The sequence below is a fragment of the Notolabrus celidotus genome, chromosome 10, assembly GCF_009762535.1.
Source record: "Notolabrus celidotus isolate fNotCel1 chromosome 10, fNotCel1.pri, whole genome shotgun sequence".
In the NCBI taxonomy this organism is placed as follows: domain Eukaryota; kingdom Metazoa; phylum Chordata; class Actinopteri; order Labriformes; family Labridae; genus Notolabrus; species Notolabrus celidotus.
The window spans coordinates 22,807,292-22,820,914 of NC_048281.1; the positions used below are offsets into that span (position 1 = coordinate 22,807,292).

Genomic DNA, 13,623 nt, shown 5'->3' on the forward strand with positions numbered 1-13,623 from the left:
ATGGTAAGGATTGGGGTTAGATTAGAGTTAGGGCTGGGATAAATGTGAGGGTTGGGATAGGGTTATGATTAGGGTTATGGTTGGGATTAGGGTTAGAGTTGGGATTAGGGTTAGAATTGGGGTTAGGGTTAGGATTAGGGATAGGGTTAGGGTTAGGATTAGGGTTATGATTAGGGTTAGGGTTATGATTAGGGTAAGGGTTAGGATCAGGGTTAGGGTTAGGGTTGGGATTAGGGTAAGGGTTAGGGTTAGGATAGAGTTAGGGTTATGGTTTGGATTAGCGATAGGGTTATGATTAAGGTTAGGGTTAGAACCAGAACCAAACTCAAGCAAACAGAACTAGAACTGAAACAGAACCAAACTCAAGCAAACAGAACCAGAACCAAACTCAAGAAAACAGAACCAGAACCAAACTCAAGCAAACAGAACCAGAACTAAATTCAAACAAACAGAACCAGAATCAAACTCAAGCAAACAGAACCAGAGCCTAACTCAAGCAAACAGAACCAGAACCAACTCAAGCAAACAAAACCAGAACCAAACTTTAGCAAACATTATTAATGTCCTCAGGTTTGCATTGAAAAAAATCAGACGCCTCAGCTTGGATGGGCTTATCCGATTTCTCCTCTAAGTGAGAATTTGCCCAGTCTTTGAACCCTAACCCTCTCAGAAGGAACAGATGAAGACATGATACACAGCCTCCCCTCCATCACCTATATCATATATCCTCACATGTGATTGGCCGCATGGCCGCCATGCTGACCAATCAAAACTTTGAATACTTGAGTATTTTTAATAGCAAGAACTCCAGGACTTTAACTCAAGTGATAATTTGATGGAACAACTTTCACTTATATTGGATATATTAGATAATATTTGAGCAGGATGATCTATGCTCTGACTTAAGTAATGAAGACGTGTACTTTGTCCAGTACTGTTGTTTTCATATCGGACACAAGACTGATAGGAAGAATTGAATGAGTAAATTACATGTTGATACCTTTTTATTTGCAGTCTATGGTTGATACACACTCTTGTACAGTAGGTGGCGGTATGTATCTAACAGCTGTTTGCGATCCACTATTAAACACAAAGAAGAAGAAGAAGAAGAAGAAAGTTAGACCGTCTCGTTCACAATCAAGCAGCTTCATGTTATTTTATTGTATAAGTAAGAATAGGCTTCACAACAAAACGCTTGGTTACAATAATATAGAATACCGTCCATGTATTTATAACTTCTATGCCAGTCCCACGGACAGTCCAATATCTTCAACAACCATAGACTGTATACGTCGGTCGGAGTGCGATCCTACGTCATCTCCTCTTCCGCGTTTTCGTCCAATCACTGAAGAGTACTCTGACGTATGACGCAGAATACGGAAGTTTCGAACAAATTGTACGCGGGAAATCACTGATCGCTTCAGCAGGACAACAGAAGAGGTAAAACACGAATTTACAATGCAAAAACGTCCTTCGTTTGAAAATAAATCCATGTAAACGTTTATTTCCGTAGAGTTTGTTAAGAACCTAATCGTGGGTCAGTGGTTTGGACACGGTTTCGTCTTTTTTTTTCATTCTGTCTACAGTTTTAGCCGCAAATCTTCCCAACAAGCCCGCTAAGATTACTGCTAACGGTGTTTGCTAACCTAGTTTTAACTACAGCTGCCACTGCAATTGTGTGACCAAATAAAATACGTGTCATTTTTTTCTCTAGAGTCGTTAAAACAGGGTCTTTTTTATTTAGCACATATTGATGAAAGTCTTTTTCAGAATCAGAATCAGAATCAGCTTTATTGGCCAGGTATGCTTGAACACACAAGGAATTTGACTTGGTAAACTGTGCTCTCTTTGTACAAGGCATAAGAATAAGGCATACAAATAAAAATAATAACAATAACATCAGCTATAAATAAAAAAGGACAACAACATTTTAGATGCTTATGTATATAGCTTAAAGTAATCCGAAGTTCTAAATGTTTTTTTTTTTCTTCCTTTGGTTGGTTTCAGATATATTTTAAAAATGAAGGTTATAACGTGTGAGATTGCATGGCACAACAAAGAGCCAGTCTACAGTCTGGACTTCCAGCACAGCTCTGAAGGACGCATTCATCGACTGGCCACAGCTGGAGTTGACACCACAGTCAGAGTGAGTAAACACAGACTGCAATAAAAATATCATATACAGTAACTTAAAAAAAAACCCATTGGATTCATATATGAATCGCCTAACACACCAAGCTATTTTAAGGTTAATGTCGTAAGGGCAAATGTGCCACAAAAATAGGAACTTTATTTATTTTTTTTATATATATAATTTTATTTTATTGAGTGTGCAAAGGTCTAAATACATCAGTTCATTCTGTGATTCAAATAATTAGTCATCTTAACCCCCCCCCCCAAAAAAAATAATAAGGAAATCATATTTTATTTCATAGATCCTGTTTCACATTAGTTACATTAAATTAATCTCACAGGTAGTTTGTATCCCTTACACCCAGTCTGACATGTTTACTCTTGTCTACCATACAACTTCACTGACATATAGACCCACACACACACACACACACACACACACACACACACACACACACACACACACACACACACTACACTTACATACTACACTTACACACACACACTTGCGTTAATACAACAAGTTTGAGGGGGTTCTTGCTTTTTTATTCAGGCATTCTCAAGGTCTCCAAACATCTTAAATGTGTCACACTCATGATTGTTCAGTTGCCCGATTTTTCCATCTTTTGCCTCAAAGTTATACACACCTGATGAGATAAATGGTGATAGTAAAATGCTAGAATGTGTCTTTGATATTACATATCAATTACTTGAAATATATTGATATATTTGTATTGACTTGCTTAGAATCATAAGTCAGGTCATCTTTAAACTGATACCTTTTAAAGATTAATTACAGTGTCTCTTATATAAAATACATTTTACACATTTTGAATGAAAATGAATAAACTGTATACCCTTTTTTAAACTGTAAACTACTCTCAGCTGTATTAAAATTGGCCACATTTGATTTGATTTGATGTCTTTATTTCGAACATGTAAAAGTAATATATAAAAAAAAGTAGAAAAGAAGAAATAGTTATACAAACATACAAGAAAAAAAAGAAATAGTTATACAAAAGAAACAAAATCAATCAGTTCCATTAGCAAGCAGTGAAAAAAATTCCTTTACGATTACATTAGATAATATTAGAACTTTTATTTGTCCATAATGTAGAAAATTGCCTTCGCCTCACAGACAATGCAACATTTTTAGAAAAGAACAGAGAGAGCGCTTGGGATTCTTCCTGGTGATTGCCAGCAGAATTCCTTCAAGGAGCTAGTATAAAAGATTTACATGTGCAAAAAGGAGTAGAAAGAAGTTCAAACTTATCTAATCCTACCCCTTCATTCACTATTATCTGGCATTATACTAGTGCACTCCTACAAGTCAAATCTTCATATTTACAGCGACAATCAAAAGCAAACCCCTCATGATTCTCAAAACTTGTCTTCCTCCTTGTACCCCGTTAAAATCATTTCTTTATACTTATTCTTGAACTGGATTATGTTCTGACATTGCTGTAGCTCCATGTTGAGTCTGTTCCACAGTTTCACACCACAGATTGAATTACAAAAACTTCTCCTTGTGGTCCGAACACTCACCACCTGTAATCTTCACTTCCCTCTTAAGTTAAATCCCCCCTCTCTTTCAAAGAACAATCTTTGAATATTTCCTGGAAGGAGATTTTTCCTTGCCTTATACACAGTTTGTGCAGTTTTAAAATCTACAAGGTCAAATAATTTCAATATTTTGGATTTGAGGAACAATGAATTTGTGTGTTCACAGAAATCAACATTGTGAACTATTCTTTTTTTCTGTAGTACTGACAGTGGTTGTTGTGAGCTTTGTTAACTGAAGTTGAGTTTGCTAACCTTTTGTCTGATGTTAATGCAGCTGTGGCAGGTCAACACAGGCCCAGATGGGAAAGCTGTGGTGGACTTTCTGTCCAATCTGGCTCGACACACTAAGGCGGTAAACGTAGTGCGCTTCAGCCCTAATGGAGAGCTGCTTGCTTCAGGAGGAGATGGTATGTCACAAAATATGCCGATGTAATGTAAAGTTTGTGCTAAGTAACATTTATGGGCAATGATTGAAGAGGCAATGAGCATATGATTATTAAATAAACCAGGGATTATCAGTTTGGTAATCATGTGGTTTTTTTCTCTATTACTTCATACAGATGCAGCAATACTGCTGTGGAAGCTCAACGACTCTAAGGAGCCTGAGCAGGCACCAGCTTTTCAAGAGGATGAAGATGCTCAGCTCAATAAGGAGAGCTGGTCCGTGGTAAAAACACTAAGGTACAAAACTCAGAAAAATGTGAATCACACTTTGCTAGAACATTTTAAGTACAAATATTACCCCCTATTTGATTATATATCGTCTCTTTGAACTGATTTAAAACTGACAGTAAAGATGCAGCAATGGATTATTCAATGACGATCAGCATGGCAATGCTGATATATATTGTGTGATATACAATCTTTAATTCTACCACAAATTGTGGAAATGAACAGACAGGGTGGAATTATTACACCCTTTATGATTTTTCAGTGTTGTGAAAATCTGCAGTGGATTGTTAAAAGTGACTGCAGTGATTTTTTATGTATTTTCTGATTTATCTTGGCAGTTGATCCTCTTTCGCCAATTACTCACTCACATTGGTGACCATTTATGTGAGCCGTCTCTAAATGACTTGTACTGAAAAATAAATATAAAATACTTAAAAAACATAAAGGACTTTAAATCACATGTTGGGTTGTCAGAATTACTTTAGAGCTAATGTTATGAGATCTTGTTTTGTCTTTCTATTTGTTGTCTGACTGAAATAAATTAGTAGAAACTGTGAATTGATGAAAGAAATCTGATTGGTCTTCAGGGGACATATAGAGGATGTGTATGACATCTGCTGGACACGGGATGGAAACTTCATGGTGTCTGGGTCTGTCGACAATACTGCTGTTATGTGGGACATTAACAAAGGTTTGCTTCGACTGTCAGCTTCAATTTAAAAAAAAAATCTGCTATTTCATGACATTTTGGGGTTCCATTTACCGTATTTGTTGCTGTTTTTTGTGTGCTCAGGTCAGAAGCTTTGTATATTGAATGAACACAAGAGCTACGTGCAGGGGGTGACGTGGGATCCTCTGGGACAATATGTAGCCACTCTCAGCTGTGACAGGTATGAAAACAGAGCCCCTCATGGCTTTAATGTTAGCCTAATCTTGTCTTTGTCATTTGCCTGCAAAGCTAGTCATTAGTCACAGAGAGTTTGGAAGAGATTAATGCTTACTGTGTTTTTTGTTGTTGTTGTTGTTGTTTTCCCTCTCCTTCAGAGTGATGCGTGTGTACAGTACTCACACCAAAAAGAAGGCCTTCTGTGTCAGTAAAATGAGCTCCGGGCCGCTTGCAGAGGGAGAGGTCAGTAGACATTTTGGTTTTGATTAAAAATTAATCGAGTTTGTTGATCATTGAGACCTGGAATTTTACATTTGTTATGATCAGTCATTTTGTCAGATTTAGGGTTGGTAAATCTGAGCTTTTCTATCCATTAAAGGCAAAAATGTCTAAAAAAACATAACTTAAAAAACACTTGTACATACACAAATCCTGCCAATGTTTTGAAAACACACAAAGTGAAATCAACTCTCTGTTGTCACTCACGCTCCTGTTTTGGTGTTGATTGGTGCTGACTAAAACTGTCCCTATTATCTCTTAATATTTGTTCTACCGTTCCCCCATATTATGTTTGTTCACGTATTATTGCTTAATTTCTCTCTTGGTCCTTTCAGGTCAAACAACACAGAATGTTCCACGACGACAGCATGAGATCGTTCTTTCGCCGTCTTTCTTTCACACCCGATGGGTCTTTCCTGCTCGCCCCAGGTACCAACACAACACGCCCTAACATGGCCAGTTGTCCTTGCTAAGATTATTTCTATAAACCAAGGTCATTCCTCATTGCCCCCTTTTTTTCCTTTTACCTCAGCTGGATGTGTGGAGATTGGAGAAAACATCATAAACACCACCTACATCTTTTCCAGGAAGAGCCTTAAAAGGTAACTGTTGTGAAATGACTGTTTTGTACAGATTCGGTGTCATGTACGTGTTGGAATTACCTCAATGTGTGATTCCCTGTCTGTGTGTTTTAGGCCTATTGCACATTTGCCATGTCCAACAAAGGCTACACTGGCTGTGCGCTGCTGCCCCGTCTACTTCGAATTGAGGACCAAGAAAGACGAGGGCAAGAACTTTAACAACAGAAAAAAATGATAATGACAGCCCTGAGTCATTTATTCTCTACTCTTTGTTTGACATGCATGTTTTCTTTATTCCTCCTCCTCAGATGGTTCTACTCAGGCTCTTCCTAACGTGTTCCAATTGCCGTATCGTATGGTGTTCGCTGTTGCGTCCGAGGACTCCATCTGCCTGTATGACACACAGCAGACTCTTCCTTTCGGTCTGGTGTCTAACATCCACTACCACACACTGAGTGATCTAACTTGGTAAAACTGGACCTTCTTCTGTTGTCTTTTTTGTTTAGCTTTCTCAAACATTCATTTGATTCTGTGATGAGAACAGATTCCACAATCCTTCTCCTGTGCAAAAATGAAGCTGTTATGAGGCTTCAGAAGAGAAGAGGGATTTATCCACTCAATTTGAGTTAATCAGACTGCTGAGGCCTGATGTCAACTTTTGGGAGACTGTAGTGTTAATTTCCACATCATGGGAAACATGTATCTTATAGCCCCTTAATTGGAGGTGGAATCATGCCAGAAATGTTTTCCCCCGCTGTGCGTCTAATCTTTAGAAATAAAAGTGATGCATTCCTGTGACAGGCTGAGTTATTATCTGACGGGCTCAGCGTTAGCTTGGTCTCTACCTGCAGCAGGTGCTCTTTATGAACCAGCTCTCCCACCTCCATGCATCTGTCTCATCTTCATTGAGGATTTTTACGCCCGGTGTGCGTTAGTGACAAAGACACAACCGGGGGACGTCTGTTTAATATTTGATGTTTTCGCCGCCATTACCATAAAAAGCTCTGCGTCTACAGCTTGATTTAATCCAGTTTGGTGATACATCAGACACATTTAGTAAGTTTTGATTAACTCCTTGTTGAAAGATGCAGATGCATTTCAGGGTGCCGTAAACTGACGGTCTGTCCAGCGCGCCTGTCACTGCAGGTGCATTCAAGGACCGTCGTAAATGTGCAATACATTCCTTTCATGGCATTTTTCTGTGAGTCAAGAGAATCTAAATACAGTCACAGTGGTCACATCAAGAATGTTTTCTTTTGACATTTTAGCAGGGCCAGGCTGAATTATTTCACTTAAGATATTACACAAGCAAAAGTGTTAATGAAGTGTTGACGATTTTAACACTTGGTATAACCCTGATACTGATATTTGATCGACTACATGAATTATTTAAAGAGTGAAGATGTTTTGGCAAAAATCAAAGACTAAAATGTTTTGAGTTTTCGTCGACTAAAACTATAAAGGGCTTAAAAGACTTAAATGTGACTAAAACTAACAGGCATTTTCGTCTAAAGACTAAGAATAAATCTAAAATTGCCGCCAAAATTTACACTGTTGTAAACCTACTCTTATAACACAAGATTCTTATAAACCTTTGTTGGACGAATGAAAAACCTCAGTTCCATACATGTTTCACCTTCCATTTACTGTCATGTTTTCTATCACCCTCCTCTCTAGGTCTCTTGATGGTTCCTTCCTGGCTGTTTCCTCCACAGATGGTTACTGCTCCTTCCTGACCTTTTCTCCCGGGGAGCTGGGCACTCCGCTGAAGGAGCCCCCCACCCTGGAGGTCTTTGCCCCAAATAGCGCTAGTGACAAAAAGGGCAAGAAGTCGGCTAGGACGTCATCTCCCGTGACCCAGCCACAAAACTCAGCCCCGACTCCCACATCCCAACCCAGCCTTGGGAAAGACGCCCCCTCCGTCACCCCCCCAGAGGAGAAGAAGAGCACCCCCAGTGCCAAGTCTAAACCTCAGCCACGCAGGATCACCCTCAACACGCTGGAGGGCTGGGGGAAGCCCTCTACCCCTAAAGCCACAGCTCCTTCAACACCCCGGACACCGACATCTGGAAGTGCACCGCCAACTCCTGCCCCTCTTACTCCGACCAACTCCTCCACCACCCAATCTCGCATCACTCCCCTCACTCCCTCAACGCCCAAAGTCCTTAACGGTGCTAATGCTTCTGAGCTCACCACGCCTAAAGGATCGACAACTCCAAAGGGAACGACTCCAAAGGGACCAACGCCGAGGTGAATGCAGAAACAGTTATCGTGTTACATTCTGTCAAATAACTTTATTTGCCCTGAGCAGGTGTGAGAGAGTGAGAGAGTGAGAGAGAGAGTGAGTGAGAGAGTGAGAGAGTGAGAGAGTGAGAGAGTGAGAGAGTGAGAGAGAGAGAGAGTGAGAGAGAGAGAGAGAGTGTGAGAGAGAGAGAGAGTGAGTGAATATTTTATTTTGGTTTTCAAATTTAAACACAAACAGAAAATAGACTTATACAAAGGATGGAAAAGAGGGGTGAAGGAAGCCTACTACGTGCAGTAAACACGTTAAAAGGGATTGAAATGGGAAGTTTTTGTCAGTAAGTTATGCATCAGAAATAAAAAAAATATATTTTCATACACATTGTATGAAAACACACGCACTATTCAAACGTGATGTGACTAGAGTCTGAAGCCTGAAGAAGCAACAACACAAAGAATGCCTGCTCCCTTCCTCCAATGATCAAAGTAACTAAGCTGATTATCTCTAAAGATGCTGTTTTCAAAGAGGAGTACTAAGAGAAAGAAGAATTCTTAAAAAATGAGCAGGAGAAGATTTTGAGTGAAGTTCAAAGTTTGTCTTCTGAAAGAGCAGAACTAATAGGAATAGCTGCAGTGAGTGAGGTTGTGATTTTTGTTGTTGGTTCTGCATGTGCTCAGCTCTAGCAGCGAGAACAAAGCCCTGTCTGGTATGAGGGATTCGTTGGACCCCCCACTGACTATAAAATAATAATCACTCTGGCAGACTGTGCTTAGACAATGGCAGACCTGCACATGCTTCTGTTTTTACTTGTATATGTAACTTAGAATATTTTCCTTGGCTGGTCTTATTTAGCCATGGAAAATATTAAATTAGACCAAAAAAACTGAGGATAAAATAAACCGGATCAATGATCAGATTTGTTCACTGTAGAACTGTTGTGTGTTTCTCTGTTGATGTCGTGCTCAGCCTCTTACAGTTTGTGCTTTCTTTCTTTTTTTTTAACACAGGAGAGTGTCTTTGACTCCCGTTGCAGCCAGGTCTCCAGCTGTTAGCTCACTTTTCCGCACTCCTTCGTCCACCGAGAAGGCCAAACACGGTAAGCCATCGCTGCCCCGACTCTCTGGAACTCTCTCCCTCCACACACCAGCAACTCTGACTCACTCCAATCATTCAGAAACATACATGTTCAAAAAAGCATACATCACATGACCTCTAACCCCACCCCACCTCTGTCCTTGTTTTGTTTTATTTGCATATTTTATTTTTACTTTTATTCTATGTAAAGCGTCTTTGAGTATTCAGAAAAGGACTATATAAATCCTATGTATTATTATTGTTGTTATTATTATTATTATTATTATTATTATTATTAAGTAATGCTATCTGATGTCCTTTATGCTGCAAGTATGAAAACACTAGAATAGGGACTGAAGATCCCGTAGGGCACTGATAGAAAGCTTTTCTGCTTTCATCGGCATCTTTAATTACATAACTTGATCTCTGTCATGGCTAAGGCTGCAAAATCAACCTTTATTTTTTACTAATAATACGGATTCAATCATTGTGTTTTATCTTTGTGAAGTTTAAAACCAGGTTTCCTAACAGCAATGAACTCCTTGGAGTCAATGTAATATCAGGGGTAATCAGTTTTTTAAATCAATGTATTCCCTGTGTACTTAAAAAAACAAAACACAGCACCATTAAGTGCCTCTGTCAAGTTCCACCATCATTTCTATTAACTGTGGTGAAGGTTTGCTCTCATAAATAAATAATGAGATCTTAGAGTATAGCAATGTTTACACTGAAGTCCAGTTCAGCAAAATATAAATATGTGAACCTAGCTAGTAGTATATTATGACTATCAATACTGCTTTACTTGGAAATAAGACCAAAGGTGAGTACATCCAGAACAGTGGTGATATCCTCCATCTAGGAAAGCTGTGTGCTATAATAAGCACAGTAGGGAAATTGAACAAGGAAGAGTGTCCTAACACCATTGTGGGAGTTTTCAGTGGACATTTAGAAAATAGAAAACTATTATCTTCTTTTGTTCGCTCTTAGGAATAAGACCCAAGTGACAACCTCCGGCCGCGAGAATTGAAGCCAATGTGAAAGTGTTAAAAAATGCAGTTTCTCGTGTGTCCACTTGAGGCTGGCTCCAGAAGTACCGGAAACCACATACACACCAATTCAAAAAAAGACGATCAGCAGAAATAAACATGTTTACAGCCTGGTACAAAAGACAAGTGTAGTCCGGCACACACTGTACGGGGGGAATTTGATCCTAGCGTGGCTGTTTTGGAGATTTTAAGATTACGAGTTTTCCATTTTAGAGGCACAGCTGACTTGATTGACAGGCGGGAACACTAGCTGTTGAAAAGAAGGCTCAAAGCCTGCCTCTTTACCTCACACTAGCTCGACAGAAGTTAGGTTGAGTTCAACATATCCAATATTGCTCCCACCAACGATTGGCTTCAAAACAGAAACAGATGGATGACGTCACGGACACTACATCCATTTATTATACAGTTTATGAATAAGACCTATAAACCCAGGGAATTTAGTCTTTGTTATATTACAACTGCTAACATTTCATATAAAATCTGACATCATATTATTGTTTATTCACAGCGATGATCATAATCTGCTACTGTCAAAGGAAAATTTTGATTTTGGGACTACAGCTAAAACTTTGTAGCTGCCTGTTTAGCACTGGTGCCCTTTTCTCTACATAAGAAACAATAATAGAGTTCATATATAAAGTCCTCTGTTTAAAGAGATTAATAAAAAGCTTGTCAGACAGACACTAGCCGATCAGTTCAAGGACTGCATTTCAGCCAGCCTGTCAAATTTCATACAAATGTGTTGGATCATAACCAAGTAAGCAAAACTAAAATGTTTTAATACCAAAATCTTGAAGGAATGTCCAAGAGTATCCACATAAAATGTAATTGACTCAGTTTCAGTATTTTGTTACAAGCATAGCTATTCAATGTAATTAACCACGTTACTTTATCTGGGACATGAGCGTTGACTCAATTCCGCCAAACTCAGGGTTCTAAATGTTACAAACAAGTTCCTAAATACTCTTTTGTGTACTAAGCTATCGTTTCCAATTTCTGTGTCACTGATTTTTGTTCTTTCATCCTTTGTATTTTCTCAGAACGCCCATCTCCCCCCACTGATCCAGTCTGCCAGCCTCCAGAGTCCAAAAGATCTAAGACCAGTGACCTCCCAGCAAAGACCAGCACCACCAAAGCTTAATAGTTACTGGGACCAGTGTGTTGTTATGATGTTGGAAAAGAGAATATTTACAGAGACAAACATTTTACAAGCTTCAGGAACATTTCAAGTGTTTTTGGCTGATTTTGTGTGTTTCTTTTAATCTAGCTCGATAAGTGATATAACCGACTGCAGTAAGTGCCTGCCCTTGAATGAACTCTTCTCCTTGTAATGTGTGTTTGTATCATACAGTGAACAAGCTTACTGTTTGAAATATGCCTTGTTTGACATTGTTATGCTTATGTGCTGCGGTTTTTGTCTAATGTCCGGCTAACAACATGTACATGTGGAACTGAAACTGCAACAGAAAAAAATGTTTTACAGTTTGAAGCCTTGTGGGAACACTTAGTGAACAATCTAAATCTTAAGTTGCTGAGATTTCAAAATAGCTGCTTGAGTGAAAAGTGTAAAACTGTCATGCATCTAAGAGTCATATTTTCATAGTCTAATAAAAAAAAGTTTCACACATTGTTTGTGTCAGTGGTTTTTAGAAAATGTCTGAAGGAAGAAAAATACTAGCATCTTTTTTTTTCTGGCATTTTGATTATTTGAATAGTTTTGTATGAAAACAGATCTCAAAGCACACATCTTGACAGCTGTATGCTTGCTAAATGCCTGTGGATGTTCATCCTTGATGTGCCGGGCTTTTGTCCCAAGGACTTCAGTTGCAAAGCTGGGGTTGTGAGGGCAGAAGATTTGACCCAAACAAAAGATATTTAACTTTTTTGAATAAATCAACATATTTTCTGTGGTTCATAAAGACTTGAATTCCTTCCTTGTTCTGCAAGCTCAGAGCATTTTTTAAGACCAAAAGAGAATGAATATTTTATATTTTGTGGATCATCCAATACATTATTAAAAACTGTTCACTACTCTGACAAGTAACACTCCAAAGTTCCTTTATTTTCATTCATAAGAATTGTATTTGCTCACTTCAGTGTTTGACAACACAACATTCGATACATGTCTTCACAAAATATGTATACACTGTCCATGAACAGACAGGAGCAGGAAGAAGAAAAATGTATAGTACCTGCCCCTCCCCTTAATCACAACATAGTATACCACTAATCCAGATGACTAATCTCTTTTCACAAAACATCAAATGTAATAGTAAACACTGAACAATCCAATACAGCTTTACTGGATAAGTATGTAGTTCCCCATTACTTTACCTTTTATTTAACATTCTTTTAAACTGTAAAAGATTTAAGGAGCATTTTATATCATCATCAAGAGAATACCAAAGTTTAACTCCATGAACTGAAACACACATTTGATTTAATGTAGTGTGTGCGTATGGACTTTAGTAATTAAATTCCCCAAATCGTAGTCTTAAATATAAATAAATCATTTTACCTTCAACTGATTAAAGTTCAGTTGACTCAGAACATTACCCCTGAACTGTGTCTGCGGAAATCAGGTACTGCCTGACAGGAGTACAATGACAATTTAATGAACAAATAATGTTAAAATGTCCACACACAACTGGCTAATGATTTGTTCTGAAGTTGTATTTATTTTTTGGGTCTGGAAAACAGACATATTGAGCATACGTTTATTTGTGGGTCAAAGTTTGAGAAATATTTTTTATTTTGTTAAATAGAGCCGCAGCAACTGAAAATTAATCAGTGTTAAAATAATGGAAATTGACATTGAGAGCTGTCAAGTTAAAATTATGAAATCATTAGATATTTTCGTTCCAAAAGTACGGTGGCCCTGAAGGACAAAACACATTTACAAAAGATGAAACACTTTTACAAAGTTGGAGAAAAAAATTACATTTTGGAAAACAAAATTACAAAATCAAAAAAAAAAACATTTACAAGCGGTGAGACAATTTTACAAACGACGGCACACTTTTACCATTTCTGAAACAAATTAACATTTATTTTTAACGGAGAGGGAATGTACCAAACACCGGAAGTGATCCGGGAGTGATCGAGTGAGGGGTCATTTAGTTTGTTTTGATGGAGAGAAACCAA

The 13,623-nt window shown here is 38.3% G+C and overlaps 1 protein-coding gene across 1 annotated transcript; it reads left to right on the forward strand.

The window, feature by feature from the left end:
• Positions 1-1,309: 1,309 nt before the first annotated feature.
• Positions 1,310-12,108, forward strand: chaf1b (chromatin assembly factor 1, subunit B). Its single transcript, XM_034693936.1, has 14 exons — positions 1,310-1,440; positions 2,008-2,146; positions 3,971-4,103; positions 4,257-4,377; positions 4,956-5,059; positions 5,162-5,258; positions 5,413-5,497; positions 5,869-5,962; positions 6,066-6,135; positions 6,229-6,320; positions 6,423-6,582; positions 7,792-8,364; positions 9,364-9,452; positions 11,520-12,108. The coding sequence occupies exons 2-14, from the start codon at positions 2,021-2,023 to the stop codon at positions 11,618-11,620; spliced, it is 1,845 nt and encodes a 614-aa protein (XP_034549827.1). The 5' UTR covers positions 1,310-1,440; positions 2,008-2,020; the 3' UTR covers positions 11,621-12,108.
• The last annotated feature ends 1,515 nt before the right edge of the window (positions 12,109-13,623 follow it).

Coding starts and splice junctions, on each gene's coding strand:
- chaf1b (XM_034693936.1), top strand. CDS start 2,021: ATGAAGGTTATAACGTGTGAGATTGCATGGCACAACAAAGAGCCAGTC. Junction 4,104..4,256: donor GCTTGCTTCAGGAGGAGATG/GTATGTCACAAA, acceptor TACTTCATACAG/ATGCAGCAATACTGCTGTGG. Junction 4,378..4,955: donor TCCGTGGTAAAAACACTAAG/GTACAAAACTCA, acceptor ATTGGTCTTCAG/GGGACATATAGAGGATGTGT.